The sequence below is a fragment of the Poecilia formosa genome, unplaced genomic scaffold (assembly GCF_000485575.1).
Source record: "Poecilia formosa unplaced genomic scaffold, Poecilia_formosa-5.1.2 Scaffold222, whole genome shotgun sequence".
Classification (NCBI taxonomy): Eukaryota; Metazoa; Chordata; class Actinopteri; order Cyprinodontiformes; family Poeciliidae; genus Poecilia; species Poecilia formosa.
The window spans coordinates 396,214-422,581 of NW_006800161.1; the positions used below are offsets into that span (position 1 = coordinate 396,214).

The 26,368-nt window shown below is 41.7% G+C and overlaps 3 protein-coding genes across 7 annotated transcripts; all 3 read left to right on the top strand.

Annotated features, from left to right (window-relative positions):
- Nucleotides 1–6,586, top strand: rp2 (RP2 activator of ARL3 GTPase). Its single transcript, XM_007568434.2, has 5 exons — nucleotides 1–314; nucleotides 1,455–2,123; nucleotides 3,244–3,358; nucleotides 5,648–5,733; nucleotides 5,845–6,586. The coding sequence occupies exons 1-5, from the start codon at nucleotides 156–158 to the stop codon at nucleotides 5,926–5,928; spliced, it is 1,113 nt and encodes a 370-aa protein (XP_007568496.1). The 5' UTR covers nucleotides 1–155; the 3' UTR covers nucleotides 5,929–6,586.
- Nucleotides 3,365–26,347, top strand: plcxd1.1 (phosphatidylinositol-specific phospholipase C, X domain containing 1, tandem duplicate 1). Of its 3 annotated transcripts, XM_007568438.2 has the most exons (8): nucleotides 3,365–4,312; nucleotides 20,332–20,806; nucleotides 20,979–21,111; nucleotides 22,339–22,481; nucleotides 22,562–22,690; nucleotides 23,853–24,008; nucleotides 24,155–24,335; nucleotides 24,594–26,347. In XM_007568438.2, the coding sequence occupies exons 3-8, from the start codon at nucleotides 21,003–21,005 to the stop codon at nucleotides 24,836–24,838; spliced, it is 963 nt and encodes a 320-aa protein (XP_007568500.1). In that variant the 5' UTR covers nucleotides 3,365–4,312; nucleotides 20,332–20,806; nucleotides 20,979–21,002; the 3' UTR covers nucleotides 24,839–26,347. The 3 variants fall into 3 exon arrangements, with proteins under 3 accessions (XP_007568500.1, XP_016535326.1, XP_016535325.1); XM_016679840.1 differs by lacking the exon at nucleotides 3,365–4,312 and having other exon boundaries at nucleotides 20,352–20,806; nucleotides 20,983–21,111; nucleotides 24,594–26,198; XM_016679839.1 differs by lacking the exon at nucleotides 3,365–4,312 and having other exon boundaries at nucleotides 20,355–20,806; nucleotides 20,963–21,111; nucleotides 24,594–26,198.
- On the top strand, nucleotides 7,485–18,934 carry jade3 (jade family PHD finger 3). Of its 3 annotated transcripts, none has more exons than XM_007568437.1 (12): nucleotides 7,485–7,697; nucleotides 10,254–10,318; nucleotides 10,913–10,972; nucleotides 11,076–11,158; nucleotides 11,243–11,400; nucleotides 11,477–11,667; nucleotides 12,673–12,884; nucleotides 14,017–14,184; nucleotides 14,271–14,387; nucleotides 15,606–16,058; nucleotides 16,440–16,557; nucleotides 17,555–18,934. In XM_007568437.1, the coding sequence occupies exons 3-12, from the start codon at nucleotides 10,924–10,926 to the stop codon at nucleotides 18,349–18,351; spliced, it is 2,346 nt and encodes a 781-aa protein (XP_007568499.1). In that variant the 5' UTR covers nucleotides 7,485–7,697; nucleotides 10,254–10,318; nucleotides 10,913–10,923; the 3' UTR covers nucleotides 18,352–18,934. The 3 variants fall into 3 exon arrangements, 2 of the variants coding, with proteins under 2 accessions (XP_007568499.1, XP_007568498.1); XR_477461.2 differs by lacking the exon at nucleotides 7,485–7,697 and having other exon boundaries at nucleotides 7,705–10,318; nucleotides 17,555–18,646; nucleotides 18,718–18,934; XM_007568436.2 differs by lacking the exon at nucleotides 7,485–7,697 and having other exon boundaries at nucleotides 7,705–10,318.
- Nucleotides 26,348–26,368: the final 21 nt, after the last annotated feature.

Here is a 26,368-nt window from a genome sequence, read left to right on the forward strand (position 1 = left end):
GAAGCTGCGAAACAGGAAGCTAAAAAAAAGGGGGGGGGGGAAAAAAACCCTGTCAACTGAAGCTCACGTAGGTACTGTCGCGCCTCACATTTTGTCGTGGGTTTCTCTTCCAGGCTGACGGGACCGTGATATCTGGTCGCTGCTGAAAAGGCAACATGGGATGCTTCTTCTCGAAGAAATCCAAAAGAAAGTCGGCGGAGAAGGAGAACCTCACGCCGACAACGACGAGTGCTGATACTGCAGGTAACTCGGTTCCCCTTGGCAACAACACCGACGAGGCTCCGAAGCAGTACAGCTGGGACAAGAGGGAAAAGGTGAGGCGACTGGACGGTACAAATCCAAGTAGAATAGCATCTTGGTAGCACTGAACAAACGCATTGTAAAAGTAGGTAGGTATATATAAATCATCTTGACGTTCCGCTGTTGCTTGTCTGGTGTGTTGCGTCAACTTCCAGGTAGTTATTGTTTGTTAATGGTGCAGCTAGCTACCCATTTACTATAGACGGGGGGGAAAAGTTTGACTTTTGGGTTGATGTAAAAATTTTGAAGAGCACAAATGATTAACAAATGCACTGCAAACTGTTACTCTGAACTAAAATTATTGTGACAAAAAAAGCATAAAACAAATGAACATCCAGGTCGTCCGATTAAAAACGGCAGAAAATACACACCGATTTTCTAAATTTGTCACTATTTTTTTTTAATGTTCAAGATGTCGCCCACCTCTCTAAATGCTCCCATGTCGCCAGCCTTATCTCATTATGGGATTACAGTACTACACAACAGACCTCAGCCTTATGTTGCCGGCTTGGCAGTAGATGAACTTCCCTTTAGACTCGCTGCTTGTTGAAAGTGTAATAAAAGGGTCACACCACCGACTGCATTATGATTTAGGCCTAAAAGAGCACACTGAGACACCTTTCAAGTAATTAGGTGGAACCACATGAACAGGATACTGAAATACTTTTTATTTTTTGTTGCAAAGAATAAAATGTACTCCAAATGTAACTGTGATTATAATCAAAGTTGTGATGCAGGTTACTTAAAGGGGCAACATTATTCATTTTTTTTGGCACGTGATGCCATTTTATAGCACAATCAAATAACTGTTAACTCCAGCTGTTATAAAAATAGATTTTATATATTAAAAATGGCTTAAGAATTTTGACTCCTCCATTAACTCTTTTATAATGTTACAATGTTTTTACCAGTGTTGCACTGAGAAGTAGCTCATATAATGACCTCAGCAGAAGTGCAGTTCCACCAGGGTTTGCTAATTACTGCTGGCTAGTCAATAGGAGCTGAGTGGGGTATTGTAGGGTTGGTCAATGTTCCAGTGAACCAAGGAACACTCTAAACACGTGGGATTTATGGTGCATAGAAGCTGAATGCTGCTTCTCCACGTTTGGCGTGTATTTAAATGTTTTATTCCAAAGATATGTGTTTCTGCACAGGCTGACCCCAAGGATTACACTCTGACTGGACTCAAAGACATCACCGTGGGCCGGCTGCCTGGGACGCTGAACGGCAAGCCGTTTGTCATCCAAGACTGCGTGAACTGCAACATCTTTGTCTTGGACCACTCGGCGACCATCAGCATCGACGACTGCGTCAACTGCCGCATCGTCTTCGGGCCCGTGAAGGGCAGCGTGTTCTTCAGGGACTGCAAAGACATCAAGTGCGTGGTGGCCTGCCAGCAGTTTCGCGCGAGGGACTGTAAAAAGATGGACGTGTTCCTGTGCTGCGCCACCCAGCCCATCATCGAGTCCTCCACGGGAATGAAGTTCGGCTGCTTCCAGTACTACTACCCGGAGCTGGCCTTCCACTTCAAGGACGCCGGGCTGAGCATATTCAACAACAACTGGAGCAACATCCACGACTTCACGCCCGTGTCGGGGGAGAATAACTGGAGCCTGCTGCCGGAAGACGCAAAAGTGGCGGACTTCGTGCCAGCGCCCGACCCGGAGTCCGATTTCAAGTCCGTCCGGATCTCCACCGAGGCCGACCGGAGCATTGTGCCTTTAACAAAGGGAGGCAGGCGGAAAGACAGCGAGGAGTCCTGCCTCTTCGTTTTCTTTGCCGGGGACTACACCACTGCAAATGCCCGCAAACTGATCGATGAGGTGAGTGTTGGTGGGAGAAGAGGCGCTTTTTGTTCGAACCCTGTCGTTTTGGAAGGTGTGTAGAAAGAGGAAGTCTTTGTGGGTAAAGGGTGAAAGGGTGGTGCTAATGTCAGAGCTTACGTCAGATGCTTCTTTTTTTAATGAATTAGTCATTGTTCCTATTGCTAACACAGCCTAGAAAAGCACAAAACAGAAGGACCTGCATGTTTAAATGGTCCTGATTGAGACATCCAGAAATGCTTGATTCTGTCTATTATTCTGACAATTAATATGATAAAACAGATTGGCAAATTCTGCAGCTTTTTCATTTAACTGCTTGAGCCTTTTCTACACAATGTTAAAAATACATTAAAAGATTAAAAAAAAGTAAAAATGTTATTGCCTAAAATGCCTAGTGTGTGTTTGATCATTTGTAGCCAAGGATGTATAATAATCTGTTTATTTTTTGGATTAGTAAATGGATAGAGAAAATGTCCTTAAAAGGAGTTTTTATTTTTTACAGACTTTGAACCAGGTGAGGAATTTTGGATAAACATATTTCCAGACAAAGAAGGTTTTTCATTTTAAGTACAAAATGTTTATGTGTTTTTGTACCATTTTGGATTAATTCCTGCTCTGACTGTGTTGTTTTTTCAGAAAGCTGTCTTTTTTTGAGTCTGTATGTTCGATTAATTGATTACTAAATTAGTTGTCGATTATTTCCATATTCGATTAATCATCATGAATTCGATTAGTCGAATTAATTGTGAAAAAAACTGTGGAGTAATGTTTGGATATTAGTTGAGAATGTATCCAGATTGAGATTTTCAATCCACAGGTTATTGCACCTTTTTGTTTTGTAGCTTTCTTTGGTTTACATTTCTGTCTCCGTGGGAGTTTTTTTTTTTTACAAATGCCAGCCACCAGGCTACGGTGGCTGTCTGTCTGTGTAAACATTCCAGAGATGTTTGGTGTCACTTTAAAAGAAAGTTCATCACCGCACAAGCATGAGACCGGATTCTCATGCGAGGAAGGATGAAACTTCTTCCAGCAAGGCACATCTTTTAATGAGGAATCCTTTAAAGGCTTCATGACTCACTTTTAGCTGCCGTGGACTCACTTCTCTTCTCTTCTTGCACAGGCCACTTCTAAAGGATTTGTGCTGGTCCAGACTAAGGAGGTCTCTATGAAGCCTGAGGATGCAAGGCGTGTGTTTCAGAACAGCGCAGATGACCTTGTGGAGTGGATCAACAAAGGTATGTTCATTTTACTTCATCTAATTCCTCAACTGAACTGTAATTCAGCTTAATATCTCCCAGTCATTTGAGGAAGTTGTTTCATAATTCTAGCAGCTATTTAGTGCATTTGTAAAGCCTGGTGTAATCTTAGAAAGGTTCTCATATGTGTGCGCTTCCGCGTGCCCTGCATTATACAGCAGATCCATGTGAAACACACCAAGGCATGTCTGAAATTCTTTGAATTCCTGTCCTGTGTTGTTCCGACGCCTTCAAATATAAACAGAAGCGTAACTTTATTTAATTTTCTCATGTGATTATGGACTGAGGAAGAATAAAAATACAGTAACCCTGCAAAAGTTGTCATGCCCCTTGAGGTTTTCCCCATTTTGTTACTTTCAAAGCAGCAACATCAATATCTCTTTTTGGTTTCATACCCATCATCTGAAAATGAGAAGAATACATCCTAATCATTTTTAGTAAGCTAAACCTATGCAGAAGTCCCGTTCACCGTCAGTCATGTGAACGGAACGCCTTCAGTTCCACAGTTAAATGGAAGATTGTCCACTGGTCAAACGAAACAAAAACTAAACTTCCTGTCCTATATGCAAAACATTGTGTGTGGAGAATAGATGAGAGACTTTTCCACTTAAATATAACATCCATCTGAAGAGACTGGGTGGTGGCAGCATCATGCTCTGAATGAAGCTAAATGCAGGGCAATCCTGGAAGAAAACCTGTTGGGGCCTGCAAAAGACTGTGAGCCAGGCCTTCTTGTCCAACATCAGTGTCCGATCTCACAAATGGGCTTCCGGGACCTTGATTAAAAAAAAAAAACAACCAATTAACACACTCATGGAAAGCCTTCCTGGAAGAGTTGAAGCTCCAATAGCTGCAAATAGTGAGCTGATATCATGTTAAGACTACAATTACCCTTCAACATTTTGTGTGTGTGTGCACGTGTGTGTGTGTGTGGTTTTTATATCCTTATGGGAACCCATTTCTTTCTACAATGTGGGGTTATGGGGACCATTGCTCCTTGTGGGGACTTTTTCTTGGTCCCCTGGAGGGAAATTGTTACTTTTGGGTTAGTGGTTAGGAATGTGATGGGTAGGTTAGGGTAAGGTGTAGGGTAAGGGTTAGGCTGTAGAAATTAATGGAAGTCAATGTAAAGTCCCCACAAGTGATGAAAACACGACTGTGTGCTCGCTTGCGCGCGCATGCGTGTGTGTGTGTGTGTGTGAAGGTAAAACCTTTAGCACTGTAGTGTATTAAAAATACTGGGAGCTGGAATTGGAGTGAAAGTACCAAAATATAAACACGTTTTTGTTTCTTTTACACTAATGTGTACTTTGTGGTGTTTGTCACATCAGAGCCAGTTAAATCAGGTTACAGTAGAAAATGCAGGGATGAATACTTTTGCAAGACACTGTAGGTCAGGGGTGTCAAACTCATTTTAATTTTAATTTCAGGCCACGGCAAGATTATGAGTGTCCCTAAAGGGACAGCTGTCCTTAAACGTATTAATAAAACTATCTATTGACAATCTGTTGGGTATTATAGCTGTGTTTTACAGTGGTGTGTTAGGGCCATGGTAGATGGAAGCCAATAAACTACCATTTTGTCAGAATGTCAGTAAGTTTTTTAGAAAAATACATGAAGATTTTTAAGATGCGTTGAAAATTTGTAAGGAAATCTCAGAAATTTTGAGATTACCAGATTATTTATTTATTTATTTAGAAATTTTTTTAGATTAATCTAAAAGTTAGACAGTTTTTTTGGGGGGCAGAAATTTATCCCCTTTTTCTCATCTACAACAGTCCTAATGCCGTCATAATGTCTGCATTCGATGAGTACTGAAATTAAATAATATTTTAACATCTTTCTACATTAGAGTTTGGCACTATGCAAATAAAACTTATTTGATTTTACTGAATTAATATTTAAGCACACAACCGTCATCTATAAGTTCTATTTATGAAACACTCTGGAGTCTTGAGGACCACATAAAAATGTTATTGTGGGCCAGATTTGGCCCACAGGCCTCAAGTTTGACACGTTTTTTTTTTTTTTTTCTGTCATGATCTCCTTTGAATACATTTGCTTTGTGTGTGTGGACGTGGTAAATGTTGCATAAGTCCCCCAGAACCCTCAATATGAAAACCTCTGCTTCCATGGGGAAGCCCTTTGCTGTTTCTGTTTGAAAAACGTGAGCGGAATGTTAAAGGGGTTGGGATCGGTCCGAGTCCCCACACTGGGATCAGGGGTGTGGTTGCCCTGACTCTGAATTTTTCTGTCTCTCCACTCAAGGCCCGGTCACTGCCCTGGAGCTGAACGGTGATGGAGCAGTGGAAGGATGCAAGACCATCGCCAGCGAGGTTTTTAGTGGCACTAAGGTAGGCATTTTTACTTTTTTTTTTTTGTTTTTTTTTGTTCACTTTTGGAGCGTTTTTCTTCTTTAAGCGCTCACACACGTAGCCTCACTTATGTTCTTCTTTTTTCTTCAGATTTTTGTTTCAGACAATAAAAATACGTCAACCCGAGACGTCGACAGCTTCTTCAACTTTGCCGACATGCAGATGGGTTTGTAAATAAGTCGGCCGTCCAAACAAGCTGCCTGCGCTGATTGAGATTCCTTTTTACGGGGTGAAAGGCGGGAACGGAAAATTCTCCGCACCGTTTGATGTTGCCTTGGATCGAATGAGTCAGTTTTCACAATTGCATGAAAAAGTTATTACATTTTTTATTTTTTTTATTTTTTTTTTGTTTTCGTTTTTTTAATGCCGAGGGAAGAAAAGGCTGCAAACCACTCAAATGTTAGTTGCTAAGAGTGCTGTGATTATTTATGTTTCTGTGAATGTATTTTGTAACTCTGCTTTCATCCATCTTTCGTGAATGTAGCTGTTTCTATAAATGTCTTTTTTATGTGCTTTATTTAAAATGTTACTTTTTATTGATTTCTAGGATAAAAGAGAGCAAATGAGGGTGGGAGCAAATGAAGGGAGCATATGGTTTCTCTTAGAATTATGTGTGTTTGTGGTTTAAATACTGGATTTTTCTCTGTTCAAAATGTGTATATAAAAATGTGCTGTATAGGTGATGACCATGTTTATACTCTTAGTTCTTAGGCCCAAACCAGGTTGTGAAAAGTTGATTTTAAGTTACCGTATCTGTTTTCGCCAACACATAAACACAGGAGAGAGGCTGGATTTTTAAAGTAGGCAACTTGTTGTTGTTTTTTTACATATATATTTTTTATATTCATTACTGGGCTTTTTTTTGTATAGAAACAAAATAATCAACTATATGTGAATATATATTTTGTAAAATGTTATTTTGTAAGATGACTGAAAGAAAATCTCTGTTTCTTCTTCACAACTTTAAAGGCTGAAAAAAGGAATGTCTAAAGTAAAATTTGCCTAGTTACTCAGCCTGATAACAGATGTGGAAAAAATAGACGCTGGTCAAAAGGGAAATGCTCTTCTTCCTCTTTGTGAATTTGTCTTCTTTTTTTTTGTTCAAAGCCTCTAAAGGTCAATTTAAAGAGACTGAAAATGCAAGCACACTAGTTGATTCACTATTGTTGATTAATTATTTACTATTAGTCTAACTAAATTGGTTTAGTGTCTCTTCTGGATGATGAGTTTAGTTGGAGTTTTTGGTCGAGAGAAAAAAACAAATCCTCCGTAATTCACATGTATTCCACTGACCTGAATCATACGTCTCATTATAAACTGATGACCTCGTTTACAGACTTCACTTTACCCAGTGATATAAAAAACAAACAAAAAAGCATATAAATCATTACCATACTGTTCCTGTTTTTTTAATCATCACTTCTGATTTATGTTTTTACAGTCACTTCTAAGAACACCCATAAAAACATGCCATGTGAAATTTGTCAATTTATTTGTATTTGTATATTGATTTTTTTTTTCTAGAAAGTATGTGTGTAACTATGACCTTTTGAAATGCCAGATTCATATTAAAATCCATAGATTAAATGATTTTTGTCTAGGCGATTATTTACTTGTAATGGCTATTCACCCAATAAGGTTAAGTGTTTGCGTTTGGTTTGACCATAGCGGCAAGCGCCAGAGTGCAAAATTGAGCGCACCCAGGGCGGAGGAAAAGCGGCGGGCTTTAGGACCCGTCGCTACGGGCGGTACAATAGAGCTGTTGTGCCGTGTTGGTGGTGGACATACTGCAGCCTGGAGATTCCCACTGTGGTGGGGTACAAAAAGCTTACATTTTATTTAATGTTAGGACCACAGTCCATATTTTCATAACTGTATGTATGTTCGGTCCGTGTGACCGTGTGTTTGAAGGGAGCAAAGCGGAGAAAGGCCGTGGATGGAAGGTAAGATGGGAGGAATGTGAACAATATGCTCGTGTGTTCAGGGTGCCAGGATTTACCCTGGATGGTTTATTCAGGCCACGGGGCCTGCTCCTTTCACGCTATACCGAGGCCATTTCTGCGCTTTTGCTTCGCAAATACTACCTGCTCTGTGGAGGAGTCTCTCTTTAGAAACTTGTAATTATCTTCGCAGAGCATTTAAGCAACTTGAGCTGTGTAAATACTTGCCTTAATGTCTGTAGGAAGTGACATCTTTGTAAGAAGGTGGCGCCATGTTTGACTTTATAGCCTACAAGACAGCCTGGTGTAGGCCTGTGGAAGGGAGTGTTTGGCGCCAACAACTCCGTTTAGTTCTTCTTTTTAGTAATGGAAACACAACATAAATCTCCCAGTTTGACGTTTAACTCAATACAACAGCCCCACGTTACATTTATGTCGGTAGAAATGAGTAAATCCAGAGGAAACCCCTTTAATCATTGTATTCTCAACCCAAAGTGCCTCTAGTTAAAGAGTAGCATGTAGACATGCCATACACCAACATTCATAGTTCCTTCCAAAAGTATTCAGTCCCCTTGAATACGCCAGCAATGCACAATTTTTCCATTTATGACTCCAAATAAAAATCTGGAAAGTGTGGCTTGCATTTGTTTCCAGGCCTACTGAGCAAATACTTTACTTCAGTGGGTTTAGTTGGGATTTTTATGCTACGGAACATCACAAAGTAGCCCACAATTGTGAAGCGGAACAGTAATTCAAAAGGTATTGAACCATTTATAGATATTTACAGCAGCAAGTCTGGTGAGTTATGCGTCTACCTGCTGTGTTCGTCTACAAACTGAAACATTTGCCCCTTATTCTCTGGATAATAGCTCGAACTTGATCTCATTGGATGAATAGAGGCAATGTTTAAGCTGTTTTCTTCCAGGGCCACCCCATATGTAACACCGTCCGTCCAGGTAAACATGGAGCTGGAACCACCATGTTTACCTGTTGCGTACAGTCATTTCAGGGCTGACGCCTACCGGTTCAAACGTATTCCATGAAGTTCAGTAGAGAACACCTTCTTCCAGTTGTTTACCGTTCTGCCTGTGTGGTTTGTACCAAAATGCTAACAGGACTTTATTAGCCAGTAGCTTTCTTCTAATTCCCTTTCTATTAAAAACACAATATTGGAGAAAACGACACCTCTTGGTTTTCAGAAACGGTTTGGAAGTCCGATAACGTTTTACTTCTACTTCATAATTATGCACCAATTTGTGTTGTTCTCTTTGATGTGACACATTATTGTTGTAACTTCACAAAAAAAAAGAAAATAAATTCACAGTCTATGAAAATATGTGCATGCCATACATTTACGCTCAACTATACATTTCATCCATTTTCAGCACTCTGAACTGCGTTGTTGCTGAAAAAATTCTACATAAATAAAACTTCTTCTTATCCTTAAAATTTTTTTATTGTTTATGTAACATTAAAAACCAAAAAAAAAAAAGATTACTGCATGTGCTTTCTAAACCTTTCTCAACCCATTACAACTGTTTTGTTAGTTTCCACTCAAGCATGACGAAGTCACTGAGAAATCCCCCACTTCTACCCTTCTCAGTGAGTGGGTTTTTATCTCACGATTCACTGAAATTCACCGAGGTTAAGCGTTCGTCGTCGCTCTTTGGCGAATCTCGGTGCACTCGCGAAAGAACACAAAAGTCAGATTTTTAGCTCAGACAAAGTTGTAACTAACTAAAATTGAATTTTGAGTTCATTAAATCCAGGGCGTGAGGGCAAACGAGGAGCTTCGCTGTGGGAAAGACGTGTGAATGAAATCAGTCGAAAGCCTGGGCACGTTTCCTCCGTTCCCGGTGGAAAGAGGAACTAGTTTGATGTGTCTTCCTCCTCCTTCAGCTGCTGCTGCCGTCCTGTCCTCATGGGGAATGTGAGGCATGTCCTGTCTGTTGAAAAGGCTTACTTACTGTACAGGAGGTTACTCCTTGCCTGTGAGCTTTTTGAGAACTTGTAATGAGTCATCCACCCAGTCTAAACACACACGCTGTTGGCTTTATTTTTTATATATATATTTTTTTCTTCTGTTTGGCTTTGATTCTGCTGAAGCGTAACCAGAGTGAAGGATGTCTGACTTGTTTTATTTCAACCGTTCACTGGAAACGTTTTGTTCTGGACCTCACCTGAAGAAAACAGTGCCTTCCTGAACTGTTTGCACCTCTTGAAGTTTGATGCGTTACCATGACAACCTCGACATATTTTTATGTTGCAGACCAACGCAGAATATAGTGGACAGATGTGATTCATGGTTTTCTTTCTGGCTTTTTTCAAAAAGAGAGATATTTAAAAAGGCGACACACAAAACCCCCGTGCACACAAAAACAAGAGTTTTATGTGCATCTCCTGTTGACTTGTACCGCAGTGATGCTTCACTTTGTGTTGGTTTGTCACATAAAATCTTAATAACGCATTTACACTTTATTTATTTCTGTATTTAAAGTTTAGCAGGAGTATGCATATTATCGTAAAGCACAAAGTTGACTTGTGTCTTCCCTCCTGCAGATATGAAACAAAGAGGTTAGTTATCAGAAGACTCCACTGGCATGCTTTGCAGTCTGACGTTTATGGTGAGTACCCATCATCCTCTCCGTCAACCAAATCTAGACTTTAAAATACATTCTTAGATTGTTTTTTTTTCTGAATTTGATTTCCAGTTTTTCAGCCATTTTTTTTTTCCACTTTTTTGTTAAAAACAAAGACAAATGACGGAAAATAAATCACTTTTTTTTATTTATAAATGTTTTATTTTTCTGTTATCAGAATTTCGCTAATAGTGTGCACCCAATATTCCACTTTTTCAGACAGAAAGTAACCAAGAGAAGCTCAATTTTCAATTCTAATAGATTTTTATTTTTCCCCTCACTTTTCTTTTAAAAAATTACAAATGACAAAATTATCTTTTTTGTTTTAAATTGGCTTTTATTTTAGATTTTCTTCCGTGAGCTGACTTGAATGAAAATTCAAAATAAAAAGAAGTTGTAAAACAAGATGGTACTTCTTCTCATCACTCTGGAAAGTGCTCAGGTGAAAAAATAAATAAAAAAATCTGAATTTCCCACCCCCCCAGAAAAAAAATCTTTAGAAAAAAAAAAAAAAGTAATTAATTGCTAAAATTGGAGTCCTGACTGATGGTTTTAAAAGCCGCCTCGTTGCTCCTGCAGGACGTTACAGGATGAAACGTCTCAGGTCGTCCAGCAGCAGCGACAGTTCCGACAACGAGAGTGAGTCCCATCTGTCCGAGACACCCGCTGACACAAAAACCTGGACTTCCTTTGTGTTTCTCTTCTCTGTAATCGACACCCGCTCGTCCCTTTTTCCTTTTAGGTCCTTCAACCTCTTTCTGCTCCTCCCACAAATATGAGAGTAAATCTGGAACCCCGGCCTCAGACCCGAAAAAACCAGCTGAAGTAAGAAACTAATTTAAAAACAACAACAAAAAAAAAACAAAAAACATCAGGACTCGCACTAGACTTTGTCTTTCTGTCCTCCAGGTGTTCAGAAAAGACCTGATCAGTGCCATGAAGATCCCAGATTCCCACCACGTGTCGCCGGAGGACTACTACCTGCTGGCGGACAGCTGGAAGCAGGACTGGGAGAAGGGCGTCCAGGTGCTGGCCAGTCCGGACACCATCCCCGAGCCGTCCGTGAGGTACGCCGCGTCCCGTCTGAGCGCTCAGCCCTCCGCTCGGCACTGAAAGGGTTCTCCTCGCTTCCCTCCTGTTCAGAGTCGCCACAGAGAAGTCCAAGGAAGTGCTCTACACCCACCAGAGGAAGTACATCCAGTGTTCGGGCCAGGAAGCGACGGAACCTGGATACGTCAACATCAAGGAGCTGGCGGAGGCCATGTGCCGCTACGACCTGGACGACATGGACCTGTACTGGCTGCACGCGCTCAACAGTGAGCTGAGTCACATGGGTAAGGAAATCTATAAATGTCGGCTCTCTTTGTTTATGTCCCCAGACTGCTGAGGTAAGTCATTTCTTATAAATTTCCACACTTTTTAAAATTATTTTTAAAGTTGTTTTTGTCCATTCATTGCCCCACTTATCTGTTGGCCCATCCACCTTGCATTTTAGATTTATTCATTTACTTCATAATAAATATTGACCGCTGTGAAAATGTCTCCTTTAAATTCACATGGAACCATTGTATCTTTATTTTTTAGGATGGTTTGTTAAACAATTGAAAAGCCTGACATTTTCACCCAAAAAAAAAAGAAAAAAAGGTAATCAGCCACCTATATTAAGATGTTTCCTGATTGGAAAATAAATTAACAACATTCTTTGAGTCCTCAGTAGTTTTTAAATGCAGTAAAAGTTAATTTTGCATTCATCTCTTGCTTTGAATCGAGAGCAGCAGACATTTTCTGCCAACCAGGTTTTCTGCTGCATAACTTTGACTTTCCAGCACAAGTTAACTCTGTTATGTTTGTTGTGACTCAACACGTCCAGTTAAGGTTTTCAATAAATTTGCATCTGGCTGCTGCTAATATTTCATTATGAAGTAGATGTGCTGTAAAGCTAGGCTGACATTAGCATGCTGTGGTATGGCTGATAATTTGTATGTCGGCACAGTTCCAGTTTGTGCAAGAACAAAAACAAAATATTGTTTCATAAAAATTTGTTCTGCTTTGAACGTCATAAAATTTAATGACTGGCGTTTCAGCTGCTCTCATCACAGATGCAAGCGTTCTTTAGCTGTAAATGTCATTGTAAAGGGAGAGAAAATCTTACCTTGTTATGGGAAATCAATATTTGCTGCATCAGTAAAGAACTGTGCAGATTCTAAAGGAGTCACTCAAAAGTTCCAGCGCCCCGATCCGATACTCGGGATCGGATCGGTTCATTCTCGATTCGGTTTGATTCTAAAGATTTGCGCTGTGCCTTTCATCAGTGTTGGTGGTTTCTGTCCGTCGTTCAGGGGAGGTGCCCATCGACGAGCTGATGATGGAGCGAGTCATGGAGGCCCTGGAGAGGCAGTGCCATGACAACATGAAGCACGCCATAGAGACGGTGGAAGGCCTGGGAATCGAGTACGACGAGGACGTGATTTGTGACGTGTGCCGCTCCCCGGACAGCGAAGAAGGGAACGACATGGTGTTCTGTGACAAGTGCAACATCTGTGTGCACCAGGTGGGGAAATTCAGGCACCTGTAATAAAAGGATAATGTCTCTTTAAAAAATAAAAAAACATCTTGTTTTGTGTTGTTTAGGTCTGCAAGAAACTTTGTTTTAGTAAGCGATTATTCTATCTGATAATTGATTAATCAGATAAAAAATTTGACACTTACTGCAGATTTTTCATTTCACCGTTTAAGCCTTTTTTAACACAATATTAGAAATACATTAAAAGATGTAAATAATTAGATTTTTTTTTTTTACATGAAAAGAAAAGTTGTCGCCTAAAATGCAACAAGATCACATTCTGTTTGTGTATGCTTGATCATTTGCAGCAAAATATGCAAATGCATTTAAAAAAAACTGCCTGCTAATGTGTTGATTTATGTTTGAATTAATAATCAGATAAAAAGGTGCTTAGAAGAAGATTTTTCTTCTTTACAGAAGCAAAAAATGCCACTTGAGGAACGTTGGGTAGAACAAAGGTACGGACAAAGAACGTTTATACATTTTTCATGTCAAATTTGATTTCCTTTTTTTCCCCCAGTTTTTAATTGAAATTGTAATTTCAACATAGGCGTACACCCAAACTTTAAACTTATCCAAATGTCTTGTATAAAATAACCAACAGAAGCTCAGTTCCCGATTTTAATCTGTTTTTGCATTTTGTCCTTAAAAAATTTACAAATGACAGAAAAATATCTTTAAAAAATAACTGTCTTATTTTTCAATAATTCTTTCTGTGAGCCGAATTCAACGACTAAAGCAAAACTTTCCAACCTGCTTGTCAAACAGGATGGTTGTCCTTCAGTGGCTTCGCTTCTCTCTGGAAACCCCAGAAACGATTTGGTGAAATAAACAAATTTACATTTTCCGAAAATAGACAATTTAATTAATTAATGTATTTGATTAATCAATTTTGCTGTTCTTTCAGCACAAGGCCTTTTTTTTTTTTTTTGGAGTCTGTATACCTCAGCTGATGATTAAAAGATTACTAAATCAGTTAATTATTTCAATGATCGATTAATCACAATTAACCTGATTAATCATTGCAGCCCTAGCGTGGCTCCAGTGTTCCACTGGCTGTGCATGACATCACGATGATCCCGTAATTGGATCCCGTTCTAAGCCTCTGCCTCCTCCTCAGGCCTGCTATGGTATAGTCAAAGTACCTGTGGGAAACTGGCTCTGCAGGACGTGCGTCCTCAGCATCGACCCCCAGTGCCTGCTGTGCCCCAAGAAGGGCGGCGCCATGAAGGCCACGCGCGCCGGCACCAAATGGGCTCACGTCAGCTGCGCCCTGTGGATACCCGAGGTGTGTGTGAGACCTTACAGCAATACCCCCTGATAGCTGCACATCTGTCTGCAGCAGCGTTTGATTAATGGCGGCTCTCGCTCCAGGTGAGCATCGCCTGTCCGGAGCGAATGGAGCCAATCACCAAAGTGTCCCACATCCCGCCCAGCCGCTGGTCGCTCATCTGCAGTCTGTGCAAACTGAAGACGGGCGCATGCATTCAGGTGAGTGTGGCTCAGTTTACTTTTAAGGCAAATTTGACTGTTTTAATTTACTTTTAATGTAAGATTTAATGCAACTTTGCATAAAAATGTCACTATTTACCAACTAATTCTAAGCTGACACTTTTAATGCAAATTTGCATAGACAACATTCATGAAGACTCCTTCGTGTTCATGACGGATGTTATGTCATGTTTATGTCAGTCTTATTCACACTCCGTCAAATAAAGCGTTACCGATATTCTAGTTATTAATCTGTCGAATCTTTGACGATTAAATCAGATAAATTGACACATTTGATTTAATTTTTTTTTTTTTAGAATAAGAAAATGAACATTTTATTGCCTAAAACACAATAGCATTCTTTTAGTGAATGCTTGATCGTTTGTAGCAAAGGATGGAGATGTCGCAAAAAACCCAACATACTTCTGACATCCAACATGTGAAAAGTTCAGCCGTTTCTGCTTGACTGAATATCGATACTTAACGTGACTTAAGTTTTTTTTAGATGAAAAGATTTGAACCGGGTGAAGTTTAAACTTTGCCACTTGACGAGTTTCGGAAAGAAATATTTACAGTTTTTTATTTGTTTGTTTGTTTATCTTAAATGCAAAATATGTATATATTTTGTACAGTTTGGGCTTATTTGCTGCTCTGAGTGTGTTCTTTCAGCAAATGTCTTTTTGTGAGTCTATATACATCTCTGGAAAAAAGAAGAGCCCACTGCACTGAACCCCATTGAAAACCTCCTGCTTATTCCACCAAATATTGATTTCTGACTCTTCCTGAGTTAAAACATCAGTATCATTTCTAAATCAACATGAACTCCTTTTCTTTGCATTACTTGAGGTCTGAAAGCTTTGCGTCTTTTTTGTTATTTTACCCATTTCTCATTTTCTGCAAATAAATAAAACAATTTTGCTTGGAATTTCGTAGACATGTTGTCAGTAGTTCATAGAATAAAACCACAATATTCATTTTACTCAAACATAAACCTATAAAAAGCAAAATCAGACAAACTGATCATTTTAAGTTTGTCTTTTCATCTTTTTGTTTCCAGAGCTGCATATGCCAGCTAACGATTAATCGATTGCTAAATTAACGATTATTTCAACAACTACAGTTAATCATTTCAGCCCTAATCACTGCTCAGCATGACATCGGCACTGAAAACAGTCGCGCCTGCGGAGCGACACGCTAACGTTTCGGCTCTGCTCGCAGTGTTCGGTGAAGAACTGCACCATCCCCTTCCACGTGACCTGCGCCTTCGAGCACAGCCTGGAGATGAAGACCATCCTGGACGAGGGCGACGAAGTCAAGTTCAAGTCATTCTGCCTGAAGCACAGCAAGCCCGGCGACACCGGCCTCAGCCCAGGCCGCTCCAAAGCGCCCAGCGAGGCAGCCAAGGTGGGCCAGCGCGCGCAGAGGCTGCAGGAGCTGGAGGAGGAGTTCTACACGCTGATCCAGCTGGGCCAGCTGGCGCAGGAGCTGGGGCTCTCCGAGCGCCCGCTGGACTTCATCTACCAGTACTGGAAGCTGAAGAGGAAGTCCAGCTTCAACAAGCCTCTGCTGCCCCCTAAGGAGGAGGAGGAGAACCTGGTGCTGCAGCCGCAGGAGGACAGCATCCACACGCGCATGCGCATGTTCATGCACTTGCGACAGGATTTGGAGCGGGTGGGTGCTTTTGGTTCCTTTTTGTTTTTTTCTTCTTCTTCTTCTTCACTTCCATTTTTACTGCAGTGAAGCAGTCCATAATGCTGAGTTGGTGTATTTTTAGCAAAAAACAAAACAATTCCCCCTGCCCAGTAGTGGTTTTAGTCACTTCTCTATAAATCAGTCTAGCAGACTCTTATGTTGACATTTTACCACAACCTGACTTGCTTTTTATTCAACATTTCTTTTGGAGTCTGAAGCTCGTTTTGAGCCACACACATAATATATGCATATTAAACATGCTTGATGTTGTTTTCCAGCTAGGTAACGACTCTTTACATGCAGTTCACTTTCTGCTGTTTAATGGTCTTCATGCCGGCTTCCATTCGTTCCTGTCTGCAGGTGAGGAATCTGTGCTACATGGTGAGCCGGCGGGAGAAGCTGAAGCTGCTGCAGAGTAAAGCTCAGGAGCAAATGTTCAACCTGCATGTCAAGCTGCTCAACCAGGAGATGTCCACTGGTGAGGACAAGAGGCATTTCCTTATTTCTATATTTCTGTGGTTTCTGAGTATTTATTGTCAATAACTTACATTTTGTTAAGTTTTTTTTCAGTCAGTTGGTTGCCACCTAAATCTTACATTACTGTCTTCTTTGGAGGAGGATGTTCAGGGTTCCTAAACTGTCTGGAAAAGAAGGAAATTTAATTTCAGTATTTTTTTAGAGCCATATAAGATTAGAAAATGAGGATTTTGGAAAAAAAAAAAATTATTTACGTATTTTATTCTTTTATTGTTTAAATATTGTGTCTGTACTTCCATCCTTTCGTTTTTCCGGGTGTTCTCTCTCCTGTGGTTTTTTTTTCCTTGTATTTCTTAAATGTTCTTTTCTGGTATCATATTTACTGAACATCCTTTCCTTCCTTTGTTTCTAACTTGCTTCCTTCCTTATGTTCTACCACAATTAATAAATTTACCTTTCATCCTTTTCTCTTTTTTTTTGTTTTTGTTTTTACATATCGGTAGAAAAATTTGGGCTGATATTAACATTATGACCAATAACTAATATTTACTGATATAATACATATTTACAGAGGTTTCTTTTTTAAAAATATCTTAAAACAAACCTAGAACTTTAGAAAATTGAATCTGGAAAAAATTGCAGTTTTAACACAGAGGGGGAGGGAGGGTAATCTATTAACCCTCTTGTATGGCATTATTTCAGTTCAAATGTTGTTAAAATCTTGCTAACATTTCCTTAAATATCATTTTTCATGGCGGCATAAACATCTTAAAGTGAGGATTCTCTCACTTTCCAACCAGTTTTGCTGAAATACCTTCAGCCTTCTTGGTATCTGCTGAGAGTTTCGCTCCCCGTTTAGCAATCAGAGCGAACTCCCGTCATCGCTCCGTCAGAAACACTGCTTCCTGACGCTGTGGCCCAACTTGTTGGGTCGGGTTTCATACCGCCTCGTTTGCTTACACATTCTAAACCATGTTTTCCTGTTTTACCCCCTGCAGGTCTTCCTGCCTCCCTCCCGGTGGAGAACATGCTGTTCCGGCCTCCTCCGAGGATCACCCTGAAACTGAAGATGCCCAAAGGTTCCGGTCCGGGAAACGGAAACCGCAGCTCCAAGCTGGGCAACGGGCCGCTGTGCCCGGACAACAGCGGAAATGTCAACGAACACGCCGCGGAGGGGCTCGGCCAGGGGAAGCCCCAGCTGCACGCCCGCAAAGACGACCGACCCAACGGTCGCCTGTTGTCCTCCGCCGGCGGGCCGCCATCCGGCAAGCCCGCCGGCAAACACCCGCCCCTGCACATCGTGCACCACGCTCACTCTTCCAACAGCAACGGTAAACTGGACCAGGACCGAGCATGCGCGGTGATGTGCAACGGCGCCTTGGACAAGGCGGCGGCTCAGAAGGACGGCTCCCGCCAGACGCAAGGCACCCGGGGCGTTTCCAAGGAGGACCTGGACAAAAGTAGCTTCTGCAAGTCTGCCATGGAGCGTTTCGGCAGATCCTTCAAGGAGGCGACCATCAACTTGGTACGGACGACGGAGGACCTGCGGGTCTCGGACAAACTGTCCCGAAAGAGCGCCGCCAAGGAGAAACAGTGGGCCAAACCCATACTAGAACACAAAGCCAAAAACAGACGGCCGCACCAGGACAGCGACGGGTACTGCCCCGACCTGGAGCTGAGCGACTCCGAACCCGAAGCCAAAGGTCGGCTCGGTCTGCAGGCGGGGCTGCCGCAGCCAAACGCCCAGCGGAAGGGGAAGCACTCGGCGGGGTCCAGACACTCGGTGACGAGGTGACGCCGTCGGCGGACGCTACCAGCTCCTCTCATCAGGGACCAAGCCACGGCGCCGACGGCGCTGCAACAACGGGGCGCAGCGTGTCGGGTTCAGGACCTCACATCCAGTTTGAAACGGCCAGTATCGACTCATCTGAGAGAGATTTTTACAACCAACTGCAACCTTTTTTTTTTTTTTTTTTTTTTTAATACATTTGTCCAGTAAGGTTTTTTGTTTTTATGATTTTGTTTTCCACATCAGCTGCCTTCTCTGAAAACGAATGCTCCACACTCGACTGGTTTATAGTTTCTTTCCGGTGAGTAAAACACTACATGTGTGTCTCAAAATGGGACGAGACGCGTCTTTATTCTATTTTATTTGTTTTAGTTCGCACCAACATCCGAAGTATCCTTCAATAATGAAAGTGGTGGCAGCAAAAGTATTATGAGGCGGCGATCGGACCGACCGCCTCGTTTCCTGGGGACAGATGGTCTCGTGAGCAGCCTTCGCCATCAGAGTTGAAATGTGAAAACGAGCTGTGAAACAACCATCTTTACTGTTCTACGTCATGTTTCAGTAATAAACGTGGCATACGTGCTTCTAACATGCTGGGCTATTTTCTTCACTAAAAAGTTTTTACCAATTTATAAAACAAAAAAAATCACCTTTGAAAAACGTAACCCACTCAGAAGCATCGACAAACCAAGTGGATACCAATTTAAAAGGAGCACAGAAATGGGTTTTACAAAGCTGCGTGCTGATACTCCTCCCGGTCAGCGATCCGTTTCAGCTTCCTGAATTGATCAGTAGAGGGCAGCGTTGTCAAACCTAAAGATTTAAACCACAGATTCATGGTTTTCTGATCTGCCTTGGAAGATGTAATTAGAATATCAGCTGTAGGAACAAGAGAAAATGAACTGGTTACCTTTTGACTCGAGCAAAGACGGAACCAGAAGACTTTGAAGACCAAAACCCAGAGAGATTTTAGTCACAATGTTCTCATTACTATCTCATGGTCCAGGCTGCCTCCCTCCCCTCTCTGGTTGGAGTTGGTGCTGCTTCAGGGTTTAATGTCCTGCTGAAGAAGCTCAGGGAGACCTGAGCAAACCAAATACAACAGACACTTCCATCAATTTTTACATGGGGGGGGGGGGAAAAACCTGTTCTAATACAAAGCTGGAGCTGAGTTAGTTTGTTCTGATTGATGTGTATAAAGAGGAAATATTTATGCATACATTCATGAATGTTGCCTGAAAGTACTACAGAAGTCACTTAATTATCAATTTAAGACTGGAAAATTGACACATGGCTTCTAACAAAATGACAAGAAAAATGATCTAATTTTAGGTACTTTTAGCTTCCTTCTGTTCTCCCCAAAAAAATCAATGAAATTAATCCAGTAACTTGAAACATTACTAAAAATCTGCATTTATTATTCATTTTTTGTTTAAAAATATATCAATAAAAAAAAAAAGTGTTTCAGTCAGAGGCGTCAAATTCGCTGTAATACTGAAGGCTACAGGAGACATTTAAAGCTAACAGCCATTAGCATCAACAATAACGGGAATATTGAATCACTTGAGTTACAGCGACATTTAATTTCACTTTGGGAGTAATGCAGTGTTTTTGAATTTGAATTTAGGCAAAGTTATTGTGGAAGGTCCAAAGAGTCACTTGGGGGAGTTAGCAGACGGCTGCATGGTCAGACCTGGTTCTGGTCAAAAGGTCCAGCATCTTTCCAAGTCTGGTAAAAAAGAAAGAAGGAAAGGGGGAAAAATCCCAAATGCATCATATAACTTTTATAGCAATGTGGTTTTTTTATGTAAAAATTCTAACCATTCACTCCATCCTTTTCAAAGTACCTTCTTAAAACTTATTTTGTCGCCATCACTCTGACCTCTGAGTTTGGAACATGGTGTACCTGAGAGCCACACCCCATTACCTGCTTTCACCTGGCGCTCTCCACCTCCGCCGTCTTGAGGAGGAAAGCAGTTCCTGTAGTGTGTGTGTGTTTGTGTGTGTGGGGGGGACACCGCTGCAGAGACGCAGGCCATTTAAATCTGAGGGCTCCTTTAAGAGAACTGCCTCTCCGTATCTGCTGATCTGTCACCCGGCTGCATCATCCTGCTGCAACTCCCGGCGGGACAACAGCGCTGTCCGCCCCGTGCACCTGAGGAGGAGGAGGAAGTCATGCTAAACCATCGATAATCGATGATGAAAATCTAAAATAAATTAAAAAAAATGCGCACTCAATGCAAAAAAGTGAGCTGATGGAAAAAACAGAAGCGGTAGATTTTTTTTTCCTTCTCGGACGTGCTGCTGTGAAATGATGGCCGCGCAGAAAGCAGCTCTGTTTCCGGGCTCTGCGGGATGGGCGGCTCGTCTTGGTACCTCGCTGCTGGTGCTGCTGTAGTCAGCCTGTCCCGTGGTTCGGCCGGTTCCGCCGGTCGGGAGTCAGCAGCTGCGGTTTGAACAAGTAAGTGCGCGAGACGAGCAGAGCTCCCGTTACCGGAGCACGCGCTGCACAAGTTTCCGCCTCATTAAAGTCTAATCCTGACCCTAGCTCCTATAAAGGAAATGAGGAGATAAGTTTCCTTGCACGGTGCTCCTGTTTGTCATGCATGTTTCTAAGCGTGTGGTTTTCTAAGGGAGAGTGAGCGGCGCCGCTCAGCATGTCCGGATGCAGCGAGCTGAGCCTGAGGGAGCTGCCCATGGAGAGCTGGATGTCTCACCTGCCATGCGCCCTGTGGGACACCCCGCTGTACCACCTGGCCATTCCGGGTAGGCTCATAAGCAGGAAGCCCCCTCTTCCTCTGCAGTGCTGATAACACTGTGTTAAAGGGGCAGTATTATGTGTTTAGCAGGCACAGAAGGCCATTGTATATCACAATCAATCAACTATGTTAACTTAAAAAAAAGAAGCTATGTGTGATAAATATGACTTAAAATTAGCACCTTGAAATTGGTGCCTCTGGCTCTTTAAGAAGCACCTGCTCTTTCTGAAACTCTGCCTTCAGAAAGGAAGTCATCACAACGTGGCTCCTCTATTAATCTTTTAACAACCACTTTTACTAGCGAAGAAGCTCCTATAATGAGCTCAGCAGATGAACATTTCCACCATGTTTACTAATTGCCTGCAGGAGGAGCTGGGTCCACCCAGGTGTTTTCCACAGCTGAATGGTTGCCATGGAGATTAAAAGATTTCTTAAACTTCCATGAAAGAGTCAAGGCAACACTCTAGGTGTGTCTTTGATGAGGGAAAAACTTTATAACATGATGTAAAGCCCAAAAAGTCAGTTGAACATAATACTGCCCCTTTAAGGACATTGGCTTGACTCCATCATCTAAGTGCTTAGTCAGACAAGCCAAACATCTGAGACAGAAGAACAGAAGAAAGCATGTTCTATATATATTATTTGAGTTTGTGTTTATTTATTTATTTGTAAATAGGACAATAAGTATTAATGAAAATGGAAACACATGAGAGAGCACTAGTAAGGTGGCAAATTTCCATATCTAGCCCCACTGGCAGATTGATGCTAAAGTACATATTGAATACAGAGATAAAAACCAGAAAAATAAAACCGCGCAATAAGAAACACATTAAACAATCTTACAATCTATACATCTTAGCATATAATTATGTTGATATTTTTGGATTTCCAAGAGCTAGTTTTTAAAGATGTTTTTTTCGCTGTAATTATTTTACCATTACAACGCTCTCAGACATGCCAATTTTTCTGTGGCACAAATATGTGGATATGGATTGCTTTGTCACTCAGTAGCTCAAGCTAGTGTGCAGCAACGAGCGGGAATTTCAGTCTGCCGATGCGCAAAGTACTGACTAAATCCATATAAGCACGCTGCACTTTTCAGAATTTTATTTGTAAAAAATCTCGCGCCTGTGATGCAATTTAAATATGGCAAAGTCCAAAGGTTAAGATTAGTTCTTGCAGGCCTCTGCTCACGAACCAATCGCCCACAGCATTTCTCCGTTTTCCCACTCAGGCAGCCACAACGCCGTAACGTACTGCCTGGACATGAACGACCGGTCTCCCGTGGACCCCATGCAGCCGGACATGCTCCAGAAGCTGGACAAATACATGAAGCCCCTCATTCGCCCTTTTGTGTACAAGTGGGCGATAACGCAGGTAATAAAGCTGGGATGTAGCGCACCCAGCTAGAGATGAGTAACAGCTCTAGCACTGAGAAATCCTGTGTGTGTTTTTAGGAGTTCACCATAAAGCAGCAGCTGGACTGCGGGGTTAGATACTGCGACCTGAGAATCGCACACAGACCCAACGACCACTCCACGGACCTGTACTTCTACCACGGCGTTTACACCACGCTCACCGTCGAGGTAACCTCAAGAGGCGCACCGCCCCTCGGGTTGTAAACCACCTCCAGCGAGCCGAGGCTTGCTGAGTTTGCCCTAAAAACCCAAAGATAAGGGAAGTGAAGAGCCTCTTAGCGCGACGTCAGCCTGGTTTTACAAGCTCCTCCGCCCGCAGGCTGGATTTATCGATACCCAACAGCTGAATGTTCCGGAGAGGGAGTCTGCAGGGTTTACGTTTCTGTTTCACATCGTTGCGGTTTTTACCTGAAGGTTTTTCCGTTTTACCTCTTTTATTTTACTAATATTTTTCAGAGTTTTGTGGCTCTAGTGACCTGTATTCATTAGAGACTGGACAGGGAGAAGGACAGAGAGAGAGAAGACATGCAGCAAATAGCCGAGAGGCGGGAGTTGAAACGGAAAGCGTCGAGGAATCTAGGGTCTGCATATTTTTGCCCATATTTTCAATGTTGGAAATCAGTCCACAGTATAAAGCACAACTTTAGACACGTTTTCTCATTTACAGGTCTCAATACGTGAATGTACCGCAGGACGAAGAAATCCCAAGCAGTGACTTTTTAACAGAGTGTCCACTCGTCCTTAAAAAGTCTTTAATTCACGCATCTAAAATTAATAAAACAACAATGTTTTAAATTCATTTAAAAAATGTAACTCGGCCTTCAGTACAATAATCATGTGGCAGGAATATTCAATATATTTGAACAATTTTTTTTTATTTTCTTGCCGGACTTTACTGTCATGCTAACGTTTGAGGATACTGCTAACTAGATGCTAAAACCCTTGCTAGCTAGCTAGTCGGCTTTTTCCCCCCCCCTGTATCATGGATAAATGCAAATTGGCTGGACATTTTTCTTTGCCATCAGCTCCCTTTTGTTGCCAAACCATCTTTTTGGCAAAATGCTAAGTTTTGAGTTAAAAATTTACAACAGTTTTTCTTGTACTGTCCCTTTAACAGTACAAATATATGACAATAATATCACTACATTGTGACCTTACTGTACTAAAATCTATTGGGAAAAACAAACTCTCTCTCCAGTTTTCAATTGTTGACCTTGAACTCCGTCTCCCCCTGTCTCTGCTAAGAAAGCATCCCCACAGCATGATGCTACCGGTACCAAGCTTTCACAGAAAAGCGTTGCCCCTTTAAACGATGTCTTCTCGTTGACAGACCGTCCTCTCGGAGATAAAGGAATGGCTGGACGCTCATCCAAAAGAGGTGGTGCTTCTGTCCTTCAGCCACTTCCTCGGTCTGAACCAGGAGCTCCACATCCGGCTGCTCACCAACATTCGCAACACATTCGCCTCCAAACTCTGCCCTAAAACGGTACAGTTAACTTTTTTCATGCTTTTGTTGTCCCCCTCCCCCTGAAAGCTCAATACTCTTTCATTGTTTTGTCTTTTGATTACTTGTCTACAAAATCCAAAGCATCATTCCTTCACAGGAACTTGATGAGAACTTCTCGGTTTCAGGAGGTGCTAACTCTTCGAAATCTGTGGGCTTTGGGCTACCAGGTGATTGTGTCCTACGAACACAGCATTTCCAGCTCCCACGCTGACCTGTGGCCTCACATTCCCTACTGGTGGGCCAACAAGTGCAAAGCCGAGGCGCTCATCGAGGAGTTTGAGGCCAGAAAGCAACACGGTAGACCAGGTAACCTGCCTATTGTTAAGCCTGCAAGAGTGAAAACGTGTGCAAAACGCTGAAAAGATGGCATTTTCTGCAGAAACTCAATGCGAACAATGTCAGCTGAAGGATTTAGCTTAAACTATTTGAAAACATTAAAGGAGTAGAATTATGTAAAATTTACGTTTTTGAGCTTTTGAATCCTTTAATCTCCCGTGGAAACCATTCAGGTTGCCCGCACAACAAGCACTTGATGCATGTTTTGTTTTGTTTTTTCTTTTCCAGGCGGTTTCTTTGTCACCGGGATCAACCTGACGGAGGACCTGAAGTACATCTGCACCCACCCCACCGAGTCCCTGAAGGACCTGGTGATGTCCACGTACCCGGCGCTGCTCGGCTGGGTCAGGGAGCAGACGCCCGGCCCCAGAGCGGGCTCCCTCAACATCATCGCCGGGGACTTCATCACAGAGAGCCACTTCGCACCCACCGTCGTCACGCTGAACGAGAAGCTGCTGAAGTGGTCCTCATGACTTCTCTCTCTAGAAAAAGCGCAGAGCGTCTGCAGAAGCAGGGCAGACATCAGAGCATGTAAAGTCGTTACACAAGTTTGTTTTGATCGGATTGATGAAAACATTTTTTTTTTTACCTCTTGAATTATTTATTTGACCGTAAATGCACTTTCGGGGATGCAGCGGCGTGCACATTTCAGTTCAAGCAGACTGTGTTGGGGTTTTTTTTGGGTTTTTTTAATGCGTTGACCCGAACTACTTTGTTTACATTCAGTTTGCGCTTTATGCAACACACCGTATCGGTTTTCACAAGTCAGCAGCGGGTTTGACGACTTGCTGACCGAAGCAATAACGGCACAACTGAACTCCACCTCCCACTCCCCCGCCACAGGAAGCACAAACTCTGCTCTCACCGAGGACTCGTAGAGGTAAAAAAATAACATTTTTGAGCAGTTATGCCAGTCAAAGCTTTGACACGTCAACTGTAAGACCTGGGGTTGCATCATGGAATGTGGAAACTATTTATGCAAGTTTATATGCAAAAATGCATGAAAAGGATTTCTTTGCATGAACACGGCACTGATTGTTCTGTTTTTAAAAATAGCTCTTAACATCCAGAAGTGAACGCCGCACCGCTGTGCCTGTGGAGACGAGCTGTTCAAACTTCAGTAATCCCTAAAGAAACATTCAGGTCTGGAATAAGTGAAGGGGAAACTAAAAGAGAGATTATCCATTATTGAACTGTTGGAGAGCTGATTATTTGTTACAATCCATGAAGTTTATTTATGTCTCTTAATTAATTTATTTAGATTAAGATGCGTTATTTCAGTCCTCTTGGTTATTTAGGTTGTTGCTTATATTAGCACCAGTTTCCAACAATTGTCATCTCAAGGCACTTATGTAAGACAAACACCCACTTTATATACAGAAATGTATAATTAAAGCAGGTGGAAAGTGATCTGTGTGTGGAAGCGTCCTGAGGAGGCATGTGGGGTCGGTGGGAAGGAAGAACTGACTTAACAGGCTGAGACCTCAATCAGAACTAGGTATTTATTTATTATTTATTTATTTATTTATTGGTCGGTTTTAACTTTTCCTTACACAAGTCAAAACAAGTACAGGACAATATTTAAATTTTAATCAATGGCAAGAACACAAAAGTGCAGACCAGAAGAAGTGTAGATGAAAGGACAAGATTATCATACCTTCATTTTGTTTTACATAAAGCATCTTCGAAATCAAAGCAGCAGAATGTCTCCTGTATGGTTTACTAAAACATGTCTCCAAGGAATTCCAGCAAAGTCTGTAAAAAAACTCATGAACATAATCCAAACCTTATTGAATTTAAGATCACAAATTTAAAAAGTAATAATTACAAAAAGAAAAAAACAATTGCAGGGGGAGGTTACAAAAATGAATTTATAGAGTAGTAAGTTGTTGAAATATGTCTTGAGGCTGTTTTGTTATTTTTTACACAAGAAAGTTCGAGTTCTGCCACAGCATCATAACTTAATAAAAAGAACTGAAATCCTCCGGTGGCTTTTGGGTTTG

What these genes read in the sequence shown, in the direction of transcription:
- rp2 (XM_007568434.2), top strand. Translation starts at nt 156, where the DNA reads ATGGGATGCTTCTTCTCGAAGAAATCCAAAAGAAAGTCGGCGGAGAAG. An exon ending in GCTGGGACAAGAGGGAAAAG is followed by an intron (nt 315 to 1,454) that starts GTGAGGCGACTG and finishes GTTTCTGCACAG; the next exon opens with GCTGACCCCAAGGATTACAC. An exon ending in AGGTTTTTAGTGGCACTAAG is followed by an intron (nt 5,734 to 5,844) that starts GTAGGCATTTTT and finishes TTTTTTCTTCAG; the next exon opens with ATTTTTGTTTCAGACAATAA.
- jade3 (XM_007568436.2), top strand. Translation starts at nt 10,204, where the DNA reads ATGCATATTATCGTAAAGCACAAAGTTGACTTGTGTCTTCCCTCCTGC. An exon ending in TTTGCAGTCTGACGTTTATG is followed by an intron (nt 10,319 to 10,912) that starts GTGAGTACCCAT and finishes TTGCTCCTGCAG; the next exon opens with GACGTTACAGGATGAAACGT. An exon ending in CAGTGAGCTGAGTCACATGG is followed by an intron (nt 11,668 to 12,672) that starts GTAAGGAAATCT and finishes TCCGTCGTTCAG; the next exon opens with GGGAGGTGCCCATCGACGAG.
- plcxd1.1 (XM_007568438.2), top strand. Translation starts at nt 21,003, where the DNA reads ATGTCCGGATGCAGCGAGCTGAGCCTGAGGGAGCTGCCCATGGAGAGC. An exon ending in ACACCACGCTCACCGTCGAG is followed by an intron (nt 22,691 to 23,852) that starts GTAACCTCAAGA and finishes TCTCGTTGACAG; the next exon opens with ACCGTCCTCTCGGAGATAAA. An exon ending in AAAGCAACACGGTAGACCAG is followed by an intron (nt 24,336 to 24,593) that starts GTAACCTGCCTA and finishes TTTCTTTTCCAG; the next exon opens with GCGGTTTCTTTGTCACCGGG.